At 36.8% G+C, this 13891-nt stretch overlaps 1 protein-coding gene across 1 annotated transcript in view; it reads right to left on the bottom strand.

Moving 5' to 3' along the window:
• Positions 1 to 1268: 1268 nt before the first annotated feature.
• POT1 (protection of telomeres 1) overlaps positions 1269 to 13891 on the bottom strand; it is a 49049-nt gene continuing 36426 nt past the window's right edge. Inside the window, exons 15-19 of the mRNA XM_081957469.1 lie at positions 10885 to 11020; positions 9437 to 9531; positions 8340 to 8431; positions 7208 to 7313; positions 1269 to 1502 (exon numbers count right to left, since the gene is read on the bottom strand). Of these exons, the coding sequence (XP_081813595.1) occupies positions 1393 to 1502; positions 7208 to 7313; positions 8340 to 8431; positions 9437 to 9531; positions 10885 to 11020 (539 nt within the window). The 3' untranslated portion in view covers positions 1269 to 1392. The remainder of the gene's footprint in view (positions 1503 to 7207; positions 7314 to 8339; positions 8432 to 9436; positions 9532 to 10884; positions 11021 to 13891) is intronic.

Raw genomic sequence — 13891 nt, forward strand, 5'->3', positions numbered from 1 at the left:
TAGAGAAAGATAGAACCATTCCATTTAAATATTATACTCTCAGGTAAGTTCTTTATTTATGCACATGTTAGAAACATTCATTAAAAAAACTCTTCTGCTTATTTATTCAAATGAAGGTTTAAAAATTATAGCCTTTGAATCTTCTCAGCAGTTAGATCTCAGATAACTTCAGCAACTGTAGTATCAAAAATCTGATAGCAAAGTCGGTTTTCTGTTCCTTCTCGGACATAGTAAGATCTGATGAAGCAGATCTTTCACTCCGCAAATGTTTTTACTGGGTATAACTAAGGATTTTACTAAAGGGGAAACAAAATTGGTTTTGTATATGGTTACAGCAGCTAGGTTGTTGATTGCTCAACACTGGAAAAAAGATTTTTTACCGACAATCGATCAATGGATTCAGAAAGTGGCGGGGTTTGCCGAAATGGCAAAAATTTCAGCTTTCTTAAAAGGTCAGAAGCAGGAGAATTATACACAGGAATGGGAAAAATGGATTGATTACATACAGAATAAATATCAGACTAGGAAGTATTATGTAGCCTTTAGGTAAGAATGTTTAGATTGATAGATGATCAGAGTAAATAATATATGGGATGCTTGGAATTGTTAGAGTGGTGTATAGCGGAAGTCAGGGGGCTAGGTTTGATTGGGAGGTGGGGGAGGGTTAGGGTGGAGGGTGGGAAATATATATGTATAATTAACCTAGAAGATGGGATCAATGAGATATTGTTACTTTAAGAGAAACCTATATTATGATTTGTATATGTTTAATCAATTTAGAAGATGGGGTTAATGGGCTATTGTTAGTTTAAGAGAAACTTATATTATGATTGTTGGGAGGTGAGGGGGTACAGTATTTGAATGAGAAATCTATTTTAAGATGGGGGAGGGGGTACAGTATTTGTATGTGATCTACATTATATGTCGGGGGGGTAAAAAGGGGAAAAATTTGTCTGTATAAAACTTTTTCAATTTAAAAAAAAAAGAGATTAAGAATTTGGATGCAGTAGTAGTATAGTACAGTGTTTTCAACCTTGGCAACTTGAAGATGTCTGGACTTCAACTCCCAGAATTCCCCAGCCAGCATTCGCTGGCTGGGGAATTCTGGGAGTTGAAGTCCAGACTTCTTCAAGTTGCCAAGGTTGAAAAACACTGGTATAGTAACTTAATGTTCATTAAATTATCCTGAAAAAAATGCAAAGAAATTTGAAAGAGTAGAGATGGGTTTCCTGTAGAGAAAAATAGAACACATCCCATTTAAATATTATACTCTCAGGTAAGTTCTTTATTTATGCACATGTTAGAAACGTTCATTAAAAAAACTCTTCTGCTTATTTATTCAAATGAAGGTTTAAAAATTATAACCTTTGAATCTTCTCAGCAGTTAAGATCTCAGATAACTTTAGCAACTCTAGTATCGAAAATCTGATAGAAAAGTCGGTTTTCTGTTCCATCTCGGACATAGTAAGATCTGATGAAGCATTCGAGCCATGGGAAGTCATCTATAAATGAAAGGCAAATGAAATGAGAGGGTTTTTTTTTTTTTGTATATTGTACTTAATCAATATGGCCTATTTCAAAATAGATTTTACAAGGCTGGAAACATTAACTGAATGATCAAACTGCTTCACGGGAGTGTCACTTTGTGAAATAAATGTAGAAAATAATTAGCTAAAAAAATCTCATCATAAAATTCATATATCTCTAAAGGCAGTTGTGATTGTATCAGATATTTGTCCTTATGAAGAGGAAAATGTATTTCTTAGATTTCCCGTTGCGTGCCATGAATTCAATTGCAGTCCTTGCTCTTACAGAAATAACTTGTCGATACAACAAAACATTATGCAGAAGCTAGCTTTTGCCCTTAATGTTCTATCCTCTTCCTCAAAAACATCACACATCTTTAATTCATAAACACAAAATATATATAGTGCAGAATATAAACTACTTTTGCAGCAAACAAGACTAATCCTGCTGGCGAATGCACAGATTGCATTTAGGTTTATAAATCTTTTTGTGAGGCTTATGGGAAGAAAAGCATTTATAAAGATTAGAAAAGACAACTTAGACCATCTGTGACTTTGTTTGAAGGGACAGCAAATCATTTTATGTGTGATTTTGTCTGACATGGTTAACATCTCACAATGCAATGGAGTTCTTATATCGAACATAATGGAAGTGTCATATAAAAAAGAATAGGACTCCACTATTGAGAATACTCCTTTTCTCCAATGCAACATAGATGTTCTCTTCCAAAATTATACTTTTCTATATCTTCACTCTTCAAGATTCATCAACTTTACTGAAAATCAAAGCATATGTTTTGCTGTCCCAAAGGCCTCTTCTATCCATTTAGGCTTAATCTACCATGTCTTCATCTAGTTTTCAAGTATAGCAGCTCTTTTCACTAATTAGTTTTATGGAATCTACATTTCACTGTCATGTCTACCGGTCCTTCTCAGACTATAAGTCAATGATTTGGTATACTGTACTTTTCCGACTATAAGGCGCACATTAGCTTTAGAGGAAGAAAACAAGAAAAAAAAATCTGCCTCTACCTCCCAGCATTTCATCTGGCTAACTTCCTTGCAGCAAACAAGTCTGGTCAGCTTCAGCACGTTATTGCAGTCCCAGCACATGGCTTGTCAGGGCACTGCTCTGTTGCGTCCACCACCGGTCAACTGAGATGAGTTGCCCATTTAAAACGATTGGTGGCAAACGGGTGGTGACAGCAATAGGCGGCGGTGATCCCCACCTGATCGGCGCTGCACCAACCCCCTCCCCCTGCCACAATATTCGCTCTATAAGATGCACAGACATTTCCACCCACTTTTTCTTGTGGGAGGGGGAGTGCATCTTATAGTCCGAAAAATACGGCACATAGTGAACTGGGATTGTAAATGATCTGGGATTGTATATTTTAAGTTATGAAATGACGAATTTAAAGGATAGATCTCAAGTAACTGTGAACACGGACTTCAAAGAAAAAAAATCCCTAAATTGTCCTAATAATATTTGTGTGTGTGTGTGTGTGTGTGTGTGTGTGTGTGTGTGTGTGTAGTGATGATGGTGGAAAAAAAGGATTGTATTATCTTTTCCAAGAACAAGCCATGGGCCAATCACTGTCTCTTGGCCCTAGGAAGGTTTTTCCACTTCTGAAAAAAAACTGCAGGGCCTTGTACAAGCAGTTCCCAAGGATCAGATTTAATTGAATGGAAGAATATAACCCCTCCCCTGAACTGGATAGTCAAAATGAAATAATCAACATAAAAGCATAGCTTTTGCAAATGTTGCAATGAAAAAGAGAAAAATTAAGTCTTGATTTCCTGTCAAGGAAAGTTTACTAAATTGCAAAATAGTTCAGGCAGAACTTTTCAGTAAACCTCAATGCTTCAATACATCTCAAGGCAAATCACTGAGGTATTTTTGATCTGCAATTCTCCAACAAAGCTCACTGAGTGAATTGTGATTTATTTCGAGACTATAATGGATGAATCTAATTGTTTAGGTTCATACCAAATGGTTTCTGACCTTGGTTTGTGAAAAGAAATTGGCAACATGGTCCACATCCTACTTAAGTTTTTGAAAATTAGCTTGGAAGTAATCAAATTTATATTGCATCTTTTTACCTACAGAAACCAGAATTTGGCAGCTCTCTATGCTGGCTTTCATGTTAGTACATCAACATGATTCCAAAATATGTTAATAGACTTTCCTTTGTTATACTTGATAGCAGCAGTTTTGTGACATGCTGTAATAGCTTGTCTTATTCAAGTCAAAACATTGCCAGAATACCAAGAATGACACTGTTCAACTAACATTTTCCTCGTATGTATGTATGTATGTATGTATGTATGTATGTATGTATGTATGTATGTATGTTATAGTTTCAAATTACTTTTTAGATGCAATTCAACATCTTGGCTAGCAATTTTTGCTGGAATATCTGAAGGACTGCTTTCATATTAAGAGTTTATGTTGTCATTGTTCAGAAGTTAGGAGCACTACCTCCCTACCATAGAAAAGAGATTTCACTGGCTCCTTGTTCTTCCTGTCAGAGATAGGCAAAAATCTGTTCTTTTTATGGATCCCTTTGTGTTTCTGTTACGGTAGAGCAGTGATGGCTAACGTTTTCTGGACCGAGTGCCCAAAGTGAGCATGTGCAAATGCACCCGAACCCCAAAATGCAATGTGCACAAGGTCCCCTTGCACGAGTGTGCTCCCCCTGCACCCGCATGTGCCCCACCCCTGTGCATGCGCCCCACGCATATGCATGTGCCCCCCGCAAGCACCCAATCCTGTGCATGCATGCATGCCCCACGCATGCCCCCCCATGTGCGACAGAGACCTGATGACCAGTTGGCCAGTGGGATGCACGCGCGCATGTGTGGTAGAGCTGAACTAGGGCACATGTGCCCTAGGTTCACCATCACGGTTCTAGATAATTCTAGAGTAGAGAATTCTAGTCATTACTGCTATTATTTTCCTTGCTCAGAAATAATATCTAAGAATATGATTCCAAGGTATCTGGTACTGGATAGTTTTATTCTAATTTTCCCTTGCTTTCTTATTTCATAAACCACATTTTCTCTATTCACTTTATATCTCTATTGCAAACGCCACATTAGACCTAACTATTTTTAGGCTATTTCTTTTCCTGCAACTAGTAGTAATCAAAATATTATGATTAATGGTCACATAATCAACCAGAAATTCAAAATGGTTTTGGCCCTTTTGTCCAGCTATTGAGTCCTTCCCAATAACCTGGGATAGGCGGATACTGTTGTTTAATAATATTGAATGTCTTAGGATGGAAGCTGTTCCAAGTAAAGCTGCCTTTTGCAATTGATTGATGGTGATTTTGCTAATGCCAAGTGGTGTTCAAGTGGTGCTCCATATGTCTTGGGATTGCACCAAGACTCCTATTACTATTGGTACTATCTTTGATTTCTTTTGCTAGTCATCCTACTTCTATCTGGAGGTCTTTATATTTTGTGATGATGATGATTAAATTTATATGCTGCTTGACATTAATTTACAAATGATTTAAACATGAGCAGAAACTAAAAAAGATAGACATAGCAGAATAATAAACCAGGTAGAAACAAAAGAAAACAACCTAACTTAAAAGGAAGGTTTAGTCATCCTTGCCAACAGCCTAGGCAAGGAAATAGATCTTCAGGCCCCCAGCAGACTGGGAGCTATTTGGATCTTAGGGGGAACCTCCTTACAGAGAGCAATGTAGCAGAGAAGGCACGCTTCCAAGATCCCGATAAATAGCACTGCTTAACTCAGTGGTCGGCAAACTGCAGCTCGCCAGCCACATGCGGCTCTTTGGCCCCTTGAGTGTGGCTCTTCCACAAAATATCGCGTGGAGCAGCAGTGAGGCTCTGTGCAGCCGGCGATGACTCCGGAGGCCATCTGTGGGGGGCGGGGTCCCCTCGCGTTCCTCGTCTTCCTGGATAGTCTCCAGAGTCATCGCCGGCCGTGCAGAGCCTTGCCGCTGCTCCACCCCATGGAAAACCTAGGCGAGCGCACAACCTGTACAATTACAGCCTCGGAGACTTGGTAACGGTGGGAACTTGTTCTCACTTGCCCGGACTTCTGCAGAAGCTTCCCTCCGAAGCCCTCTGAGGGAGGAAGGGCCAGTGGGGAAAGGGGCTTTGGTCCTGCTCTGGGCTGTAATTGCCGCAGCCGGAAGAGGGGAAATGCGAGGGGGACCACAGAGGCCTCGCCTTCTGAAGAGGACCTGTCCCCGAAGAGGGGAGATGTGGTGGCATCGGTCTTGGGATGTTCTGGAAGACCCACAGGGAAAAACGCAGCTGCCAGGTACTTTTAACCATATATTTTGGTCCTAAGACTGCAGAATGCTGCAAAAAAACATAAATGCAGACCAGTTGTTGAGTGTTTCAAATGTGCTTGGAACACTCAACAAGGTGACCACAGTATGTGTGTGTCTGTGTGTGTGTGAGTGAGAGAGACAGACAGATAGACAGAGAGAGAAAGACAGAGGCACAGAGAGAGAGAGAGACAGAGAGAGGGAGGGAGGGAATCAGAGAGAGGCTGACAGACACAGAGAGAGACAGAGAGTAGGAGGGAGGAAGGGACCGACAGAGACACAGACAGACACACACATACACACACACACACACACAGAGTGAGTGATTAAGTGAGTGAATGAGAGACAGACATACACACACACATACACACAGAGTGACAGAGAGAGAGGGAGAAAGACAGACAGACACACACACACACACACACACACACACACACAGAGTGGCAGAGATGGGGGTAGGGAGGAGAGAGAGATAGAGAGATACAGAGAGAGAGACAGAGAAGGAGGGAGAGAGAGAGACAAAGAGCCACACAGAGAGAGACAGACACAGAGAGAGAGAGAGACAGAAAAAAGAGAACGAGAAAGAAAGAAAAAGAAAGTGGGAGAGATAAAAGAAAGGAAAAAAAAGAGAACTTATGACCACAATTGAGCCCAAAATTTTGGTTGCTAAGCAAGAGTGTCGTTGAGTGAGTTTCACTACATTTTCCAAGTTGGCCACGCCCACCTGGTCACATGACCGCCAAGCCATTCCCACAAAACAGGCCACACCTTCTTTTGGATCTCAAAATAAATTTCAATCGTTGTACTGTTGATATTTGGCTCTGTTGACTAATGAGTTTGCCGACCACTGGCTTAACTGAATGTGTCATCTCTGCCATATTAAAAAGGATAGAAAGATGCAATGGGAGATAGTTCAACACCTTCCTTCTTTTGTCTCTCAACCTACAGTTTTCATTCCTCTTTTGTAGTTCTAGTAGATATCTAGAAGTCCATTCTGACAAAAAGTCTACATCGGTAACCAGAGCCCTTTTATGATGTTGTTAATCAGAAAGATCTCAATTATATTCTCATGGCAACTAACTGCAATAAGCTAATGATTAGGTATGAGCCTACAGGTGAATTATCCTTAATGAAATGTTTAACATTGGAAGAATCTAATATATAAATGGTTGTCTTTCCAGAATGTAACCAAAGGGATTTATTATGCAGTTAGAAAATATGTTAATTTATTTATTTTCCCGTCCTTAGGGTTAAGACAAATTGCAGTATAAAGACAGATGTAACAGACAAATATAACACGATATGTGAATAATAAAAGGTGCATAATGAAAGAATATCGGCATAGTTTCATCAATATAAATTCCTTACCTGGGGTTCTGCCTGGAGGGCAAAGCCTACGCATAATGATTTCCATATCCTCTTGCAATACATTATTGAATAAGACTTTAGAAGCTGGAATGCGGAAGAATGTTTCCTGGAAGGAAGAATAAAAATAATGTTGACATTATTAAACCGTCTGTTTTTCTTCCAAAGATTTCATTTTGGAATAAGAACCGAAAGTCATAAAATACAAATTAATTTTATGTTTTAATAAAAGCTTTTTATTTTGTTTTCTCCTGTTTGGTTGCTGTTTGGTACAACAATCCAACAGGACAGACACAGACTTCAACAGATAGTTAGGACTGCAGAAAAAACAGTTGCAATCAGCCTGCCTTCCATTGAGGACCTGTATACTGCACAGGTCAGGAAGTGGGGCTGAGAAAATATCCACACAAACGGTTTCAACTTCTCCCATCAGGACGCTGCTAGAAAGAATTGCACCCCAAAACAACTAGATACAAAGATAGTTTTTTTCCCCTTGTGCCATCACTGAACACCTAATTACCACAGTATTGTCTTATTTCTAAGAATATTTACCCATGGCTATATGGGTAATACAATAATACAGTATGGCTGTATTACTATTATCATTCTAATCTTTTCTACTACCTTCTCATGTTGGTATCTTATGATTATATTACCTTGATGTTTGTATATAAATGCTGTTTGTATGTACACTGATTATATTATTTATATGTACACTGGGAGCTTTTGCACCAGAGACAAATTCACTGTGTGTCTAATCACACGTGGTCAATAAACTATTCTATTCTATTCTATTCTATTCTATTCTGTTCTGTTTTTATTAAATAAATTATTTATTTACAAACTGTCCCAGTGAATTAAGGATACATTTAAAATAGGGGGGGGGGAAACAGGGGGATTTTCCAGGAGGATTGGAAAATAAGTAAACAGGTTGACACAAGCTCAGTGCAGGTATCCTTCTTTCTGTATTTACACTTGGATATGCTTATTTTTCAATCAACTGTACAAGGAATTGAGCATGTGTTTTTAATTACCACATAGTCCTTGCCATCTTCACTTTGTTACAAAAATAGCTTTGGTCAAATATAAGTTTAGATTTAATCTAAGTCAAGAGACCCATAATCTATTCACTTACACTGTCCCGGAGATATACATCCAATGTTCCTGTTCCATCATCCAATGTAAACTTCATCACGAAGACGTACTCCAGAGGTACAATTCCTAACTCTACGCAGAAGCAGACCAAAAATGTTATTTAAAAATGATTCAAGGCAAGAAGAGCTTAATAACAGCAGCATTTAGTAATTAAATATAAATTAAATTATTTTTTAAAAAGTCTCATGAGGTCGAGGGCTATTGGTTGAAATCTCTTATAGAAAAACTGAAGGAGGAGATCTCGGCTCTGGTGGACACACATGTACTAAGCGTCTAGAATGCAACCTAGCATCCTTGAGCGGAGTATTTCCATATGCCACTTAAACAGAACTGACTCATTCATTTGTAACCCCTTGACCAAACAAGGTAAACAAGTAAAATAATATCATTATTATAGAATTAATATTATTGTGATAAAGACCTATTGTAAACATTCTGATTATGAATTCCTAAAAATAATTGTACCCAGGCAACACACTATTTGATTGAAATTGAATTTTTATGTGTTATATGAACAAAAAAGAAAAAAAAACTTTCCAGAGTAGAAGGTGTGGCATATGTTGATAAATATTTAAAGTCTAGAAAGCATATTGCTCATTGGAATGTAATGCCAAAAAGAACCCCTCGTGGTATAAAAATTTAGCCTGTAAGCTTTCATAAAACTATTCAGTGATTTTGATGGAATGATGGAATGATTTGTAAACTACTAACTCTGCTTTGGGTTATATCTACTTTCTATTTCTTTGGGGTTATTATGCCTTATTTAAATAACACCAGAATAAACACAAGAATATAAAATCATGCATGTTGTTATTTCCACAAAGTGCTTTATGTGTAGCCTATTTTTTAAATTTAGCTAAATGCATTGTCTCCCCGTTTTTTAACCTGTGGATATTCTACTGTAAATATGCTGCACAATATAACCATCGTGTGGCATCTATCATAAAATTCACCTTTATAAGCAAGACAGATTTAGGCATTTCTTTCCCTGCTGAAATAATTTTACTACTTTAAGTTACACATAAGCTGAGGAATGAAAGTCCAATATTATTGAATAGCAGAAGAATATCACATAACCTTGTGCTATAGAAGTGTGTTCCCAAGATGGATTTTCCTGTGAAGCAAGACAAGCCAGACTTTCCATAGGCTTAGGTTTGGAACAGTGCTTGCACCTAACATTTGGAACAAAATATCAATTAGAAATCATCGTAACTCATAGATTCAGCTGGTCTCAACATCATGCTTATTGATAGGAAATTTCCCCCTGCTTTAAACACGGGTTTTTCTTTTAATAAAGCACCGGAAAGTAATGGTTTTTATAAATCATTGCCCACAAAAATACATTATTTGGCCATATAACCTAAAGGAACATACAGAGAATTGGACATCAGGGTGTTCCTAAAATTCTATTTGCTGATTCCAATTTCTAGTTTTAATGCCTTAAACATTAACCAAACTGGCTCTTAGTTATATCTGGAACCATTCTTATTGTGTCTTTGGCACCAGCCAAAGATACTTTTTATTCTTCCAGACTTTTAATGTATCAATTCTGCTGTGATTTTTAAACTTTTTAATCATTACCTTTTACTTTCTGTTATTGCTTCAATGTTTGTCTTGCTGATTTTATTTTGAATTTTTGTATTGTATTTTTATTAACGCTGTTAATGAAATGCATTCATTGTTTACACCTATTACTTGTAATTATAATTTCTAATTGTAAACTATTGAGAATTTTAAACAGTAAAGCACACACACACACACACACAAACACACACGGGGAGGGGAGGAGGAGAAGAAGGCCCTTTTTTGTGTACATTGAGCTTGGGAAGACCTGGGTACTGCACTTTGGTGGTTAAGGTACCAGGCTAGAAACTGGGAGATCATGAATGCCTTAGACCAGGGATGCAAACTCAAGGCCTGAAGGTCAGATCCGGCCTGCGGGGTGCTTAGATCTGGCCTGCAGGGCTGCCCTGGAAACAGCAAAGGACTGACCCACGGGTAGCCCCCCTGAGCTCTGCTTTCACTGGCAGAGGGTTGCAGGAGGCTGTCACAGCCATAAACAGAGCTCAGGAGCTGGCAGAGTGCATGCTGGCAGAGTGCATGGGCCACCACAGGCACCCCAACAAAAGTGACCTCAAGCTGGCCACCCCCCCCAATTATTATATAATATTTTCTATAGCTAACATCAAATGGATAATACTGTAATAGATGAGACACCATAATCCATAAAGGTTCAGCTATATTTTTTTCAATTTGCTCATTTGATTATGTATCAACAAGTCCCTGTCTATTATTGACCACATAGATAATTTTCTATGATCATTTTGTTCAACGATAGGATAAATTAAACTGAGCCATGTTGCCTGAGCTATGTGTTATAGTTCGTTATTTGCTCAATTTATTTATAATATAACTTCTCAAACATTTCATACATGCAGATCAGAGGTTTAACCATCAAAATTTGATTAAGTGAACAAAGCTGAATATGTATACATATATTGCTTTATGCTTAAGTTTGCATTTACCCATAATACTGTATGTTATCTTCCCAAAAATATGGAACTGAAAGATCCAATAGCGCAAGAGAGTCTTCTTTGGCTGTCACTGGTATAATTCCTTTAAATTCGCTAGTGAACGTCAAGATTTCATTCCAAGTCCCTCCTATAAAAAAATTAAAGAAAATCTTGTTTATTTAAATAGTATTATAGTCACTGAATTAGCATATTAATCCCTGGGCATTAATGCATCGGTAGTTTGTGGAAACAAATGTAGATGTCATCTGATTAGTAGAAGATGAGGTAAACAAACATTTCATAGCTACACTGATTGTTAAATGTTGAAAGGTGGACTGTTTAGAATTCAACTCAGATTATTTTTAAAAAAATTACATTAAAAAAAATCTCAGCACACCACACAAAGTCTTTCTAACCTCAACCTTAATCCTACGCTATGGATTAATTCAGGCTTCCATATATTAAATTGAAAAAAAAAAAAAAAAAACACCCTGTGCTACATGCAATTGACTCTAAATCTCCAAATTCCAAATAATTGCCTAGAGCAGGGGTGTCCAAACTTGGGAACTTTAAGACTTGTGGACTTCAACTCCCAGAATTCCCCAGCCAGCATGGCTGGCTGGGGAATTCTGGGAGTTGAAGTCCACAAGTCTTAAAGTTCCCAAGTTTGGACACCCCTGGCCTAGAGAGAGGTTCATGAAATATGGACCACTGTGAGAAACTGGCCGGTAATGGCTATATTATACCATCTTACTGACAAGTTGGGGAGTTAATTAATATTGCTGGAGATTGTTCAGCTGGATGCATTAAAAATCCCAGCAGAATCCAAATGGGCATATTCCCCTGTCTAGCTTCCAATATATAATGTCAAATTTGTTTATATTACAACATACTTGATTTTTCCACAAATGTTAGTCACTTCTGTAATGTTCAATATGGTATTTAAAAGATGTCAGAAAAGTGGAATGACACATTTTAGCAGGAAATTTCCTTCTATTGGCACACTTAACGGTTGCGCATAACCAATCTATTTGGATAGTTGCCATTCCTTTTAATGATCATTATCTTGATTTGTATTTGTTTATTTCCTCAAGTTTATATCCTGGAGACTCTGAGCAGACTACAGAGAAAGCAATGCCAAATAGGATTAAAAACAATAAAAAGTCAAACCAGGCCAACACATCTGTATCTCAGAGATGGTATGATCTTGTAGACTGTGCCTAAATCCCTTCCAGAAGTAAGGTTTATATGTTCCTATAAAATTAAATATATTACAAGGCCTTTGCTTTTAAGTATGAATACAATTTTATCTTTGTGAGAATACTGACATCCAGAGGATGCTTAAGTTAAATGTATGCTTGCAGTAAGAAAGGAATTGCATTTCACATTTTAATCAGCTGGAAGACTGATTGATTGCAGATTTCAATTATATACATATACACACACCCACAAATAAAATAAACATAACTGATATTATACTATATATAATTATATAATATATATTATGTATAGTGTATATACATTTACACACACACATACCCTGTATAATATATATAGTTATACAATATATATATATTATACAGTATATAATATATAATATGCATGCTGTATAACTAAAGATATTTTTTAAAATTTCATATTGTTTTTGTTGCAAGTCCTCCTTCAAATCCTTATTTTCCTTGTTCTAATTCGTTTTCTTCTTATGATTAATTTTTCTATCCTAATGATTCAGGTCAAAAATAACTACATCTGAAAAACATAGCAAGATATGATTTTAAAAATTGGATGCCAAAGGAAACTAGACGGAACTAAAAATTACCAAAAAACCTCCCAAAACCCCACATTAACTCAATTTACAATTTTACTAAATGTATTTATTTATTTAGTAAATGTTTATGCTGTCCATCTCCCCTACAAGGTGACTCTCAGCGGGAGAGGCAGAATTACAGAAGACACAATTACAGAATGCAAAATATTCTAATTTTAAAGATTTTTTTTTAAAAAAGTCTCAAAAATTAACCTTAATAGTCAACAGAACATCTGCTTCTATGAGAAACTGTTTGTAAGATGCAAGGAAAGAGGAATATGTTCTACCTGGCAAGATTGAGACTGAGTTGAAACTGGGTCTACAAGTGACAGGCTGTAAGAACGTCATGTAAAAAGGTGTCTTAAAAAAAATTTAAAAGCCTGATGTCTTAATAATTAAAAGGAATATACCAACAATAAACCAAAAGAGTTACCTGGATAATTTTCCTATATTGGATTTGCTAAAGAGACTCGTTAAAGTTTTGAAGAATGTCATAAGAAAGGGTGGGCGACAGAAATGAAGTTCTATGTTATTTAAATGGATTAAATATTAAGATAGTTATGAATACAAAGCTAGATTCTTTCATCAAAAAATGAAAAAGATATGCTATCATCTCTAGAAATCTTTAATGGACTTTTGTTGACACTAGGATTGAAATGATCATGCTTTATGGATTTCTTTATAGATGACAGATGTGATATGGGAAGGTGGTGTCATTTCTTGCATTTTAAGATGTGATAAATTATTAAAATTGTTTATAATTGCTGTGAAGTGGGAAGTCACTTCTATAATATTTCTTTTATTCATTCCAATATTCTCACTTTTCTATTTCTCTTTTTCCTCCTTTTTTCTTCCCCCCCCCCCTGCATCTTCTACTCCTTATTTTTATTCTATTTTTAAGTCTTCGTTGAGCAACTGTTCACAGTTATGATGGTGATGAAAAAGTAACTGGGACCAGTCCTTTCATTTATGACTTTTGCAGGTATGTAAAGCAAAAAGAAACTTGAAGTAAGATCATAAGCATAGTTTCAATTTTATTTAGTAAATAAACAAGTTGCTGGTCCCAACTGTAGTCACTAAACAAGGCTACCTGTATACGATAATATCTCAAATACACTGAATTCTAATTTTAATGGACCGTTGGGGAGGAGAGGATTGTCCATTATTTCCAAATCTGTTAAATAGAAATATACATAATCACAACTATTTATA

Source organism: Natrix helvetica (assembly GCF_964273705.1).
Source record: "Natrix helvetica genome assembly, chromosome: 6".
Taxonomy (NCBI): Eukaryota; Metazoa; Chordata; class Lepidosauria; order Squamata; family Natricidae; genus Natrix; species Natrix helvetica.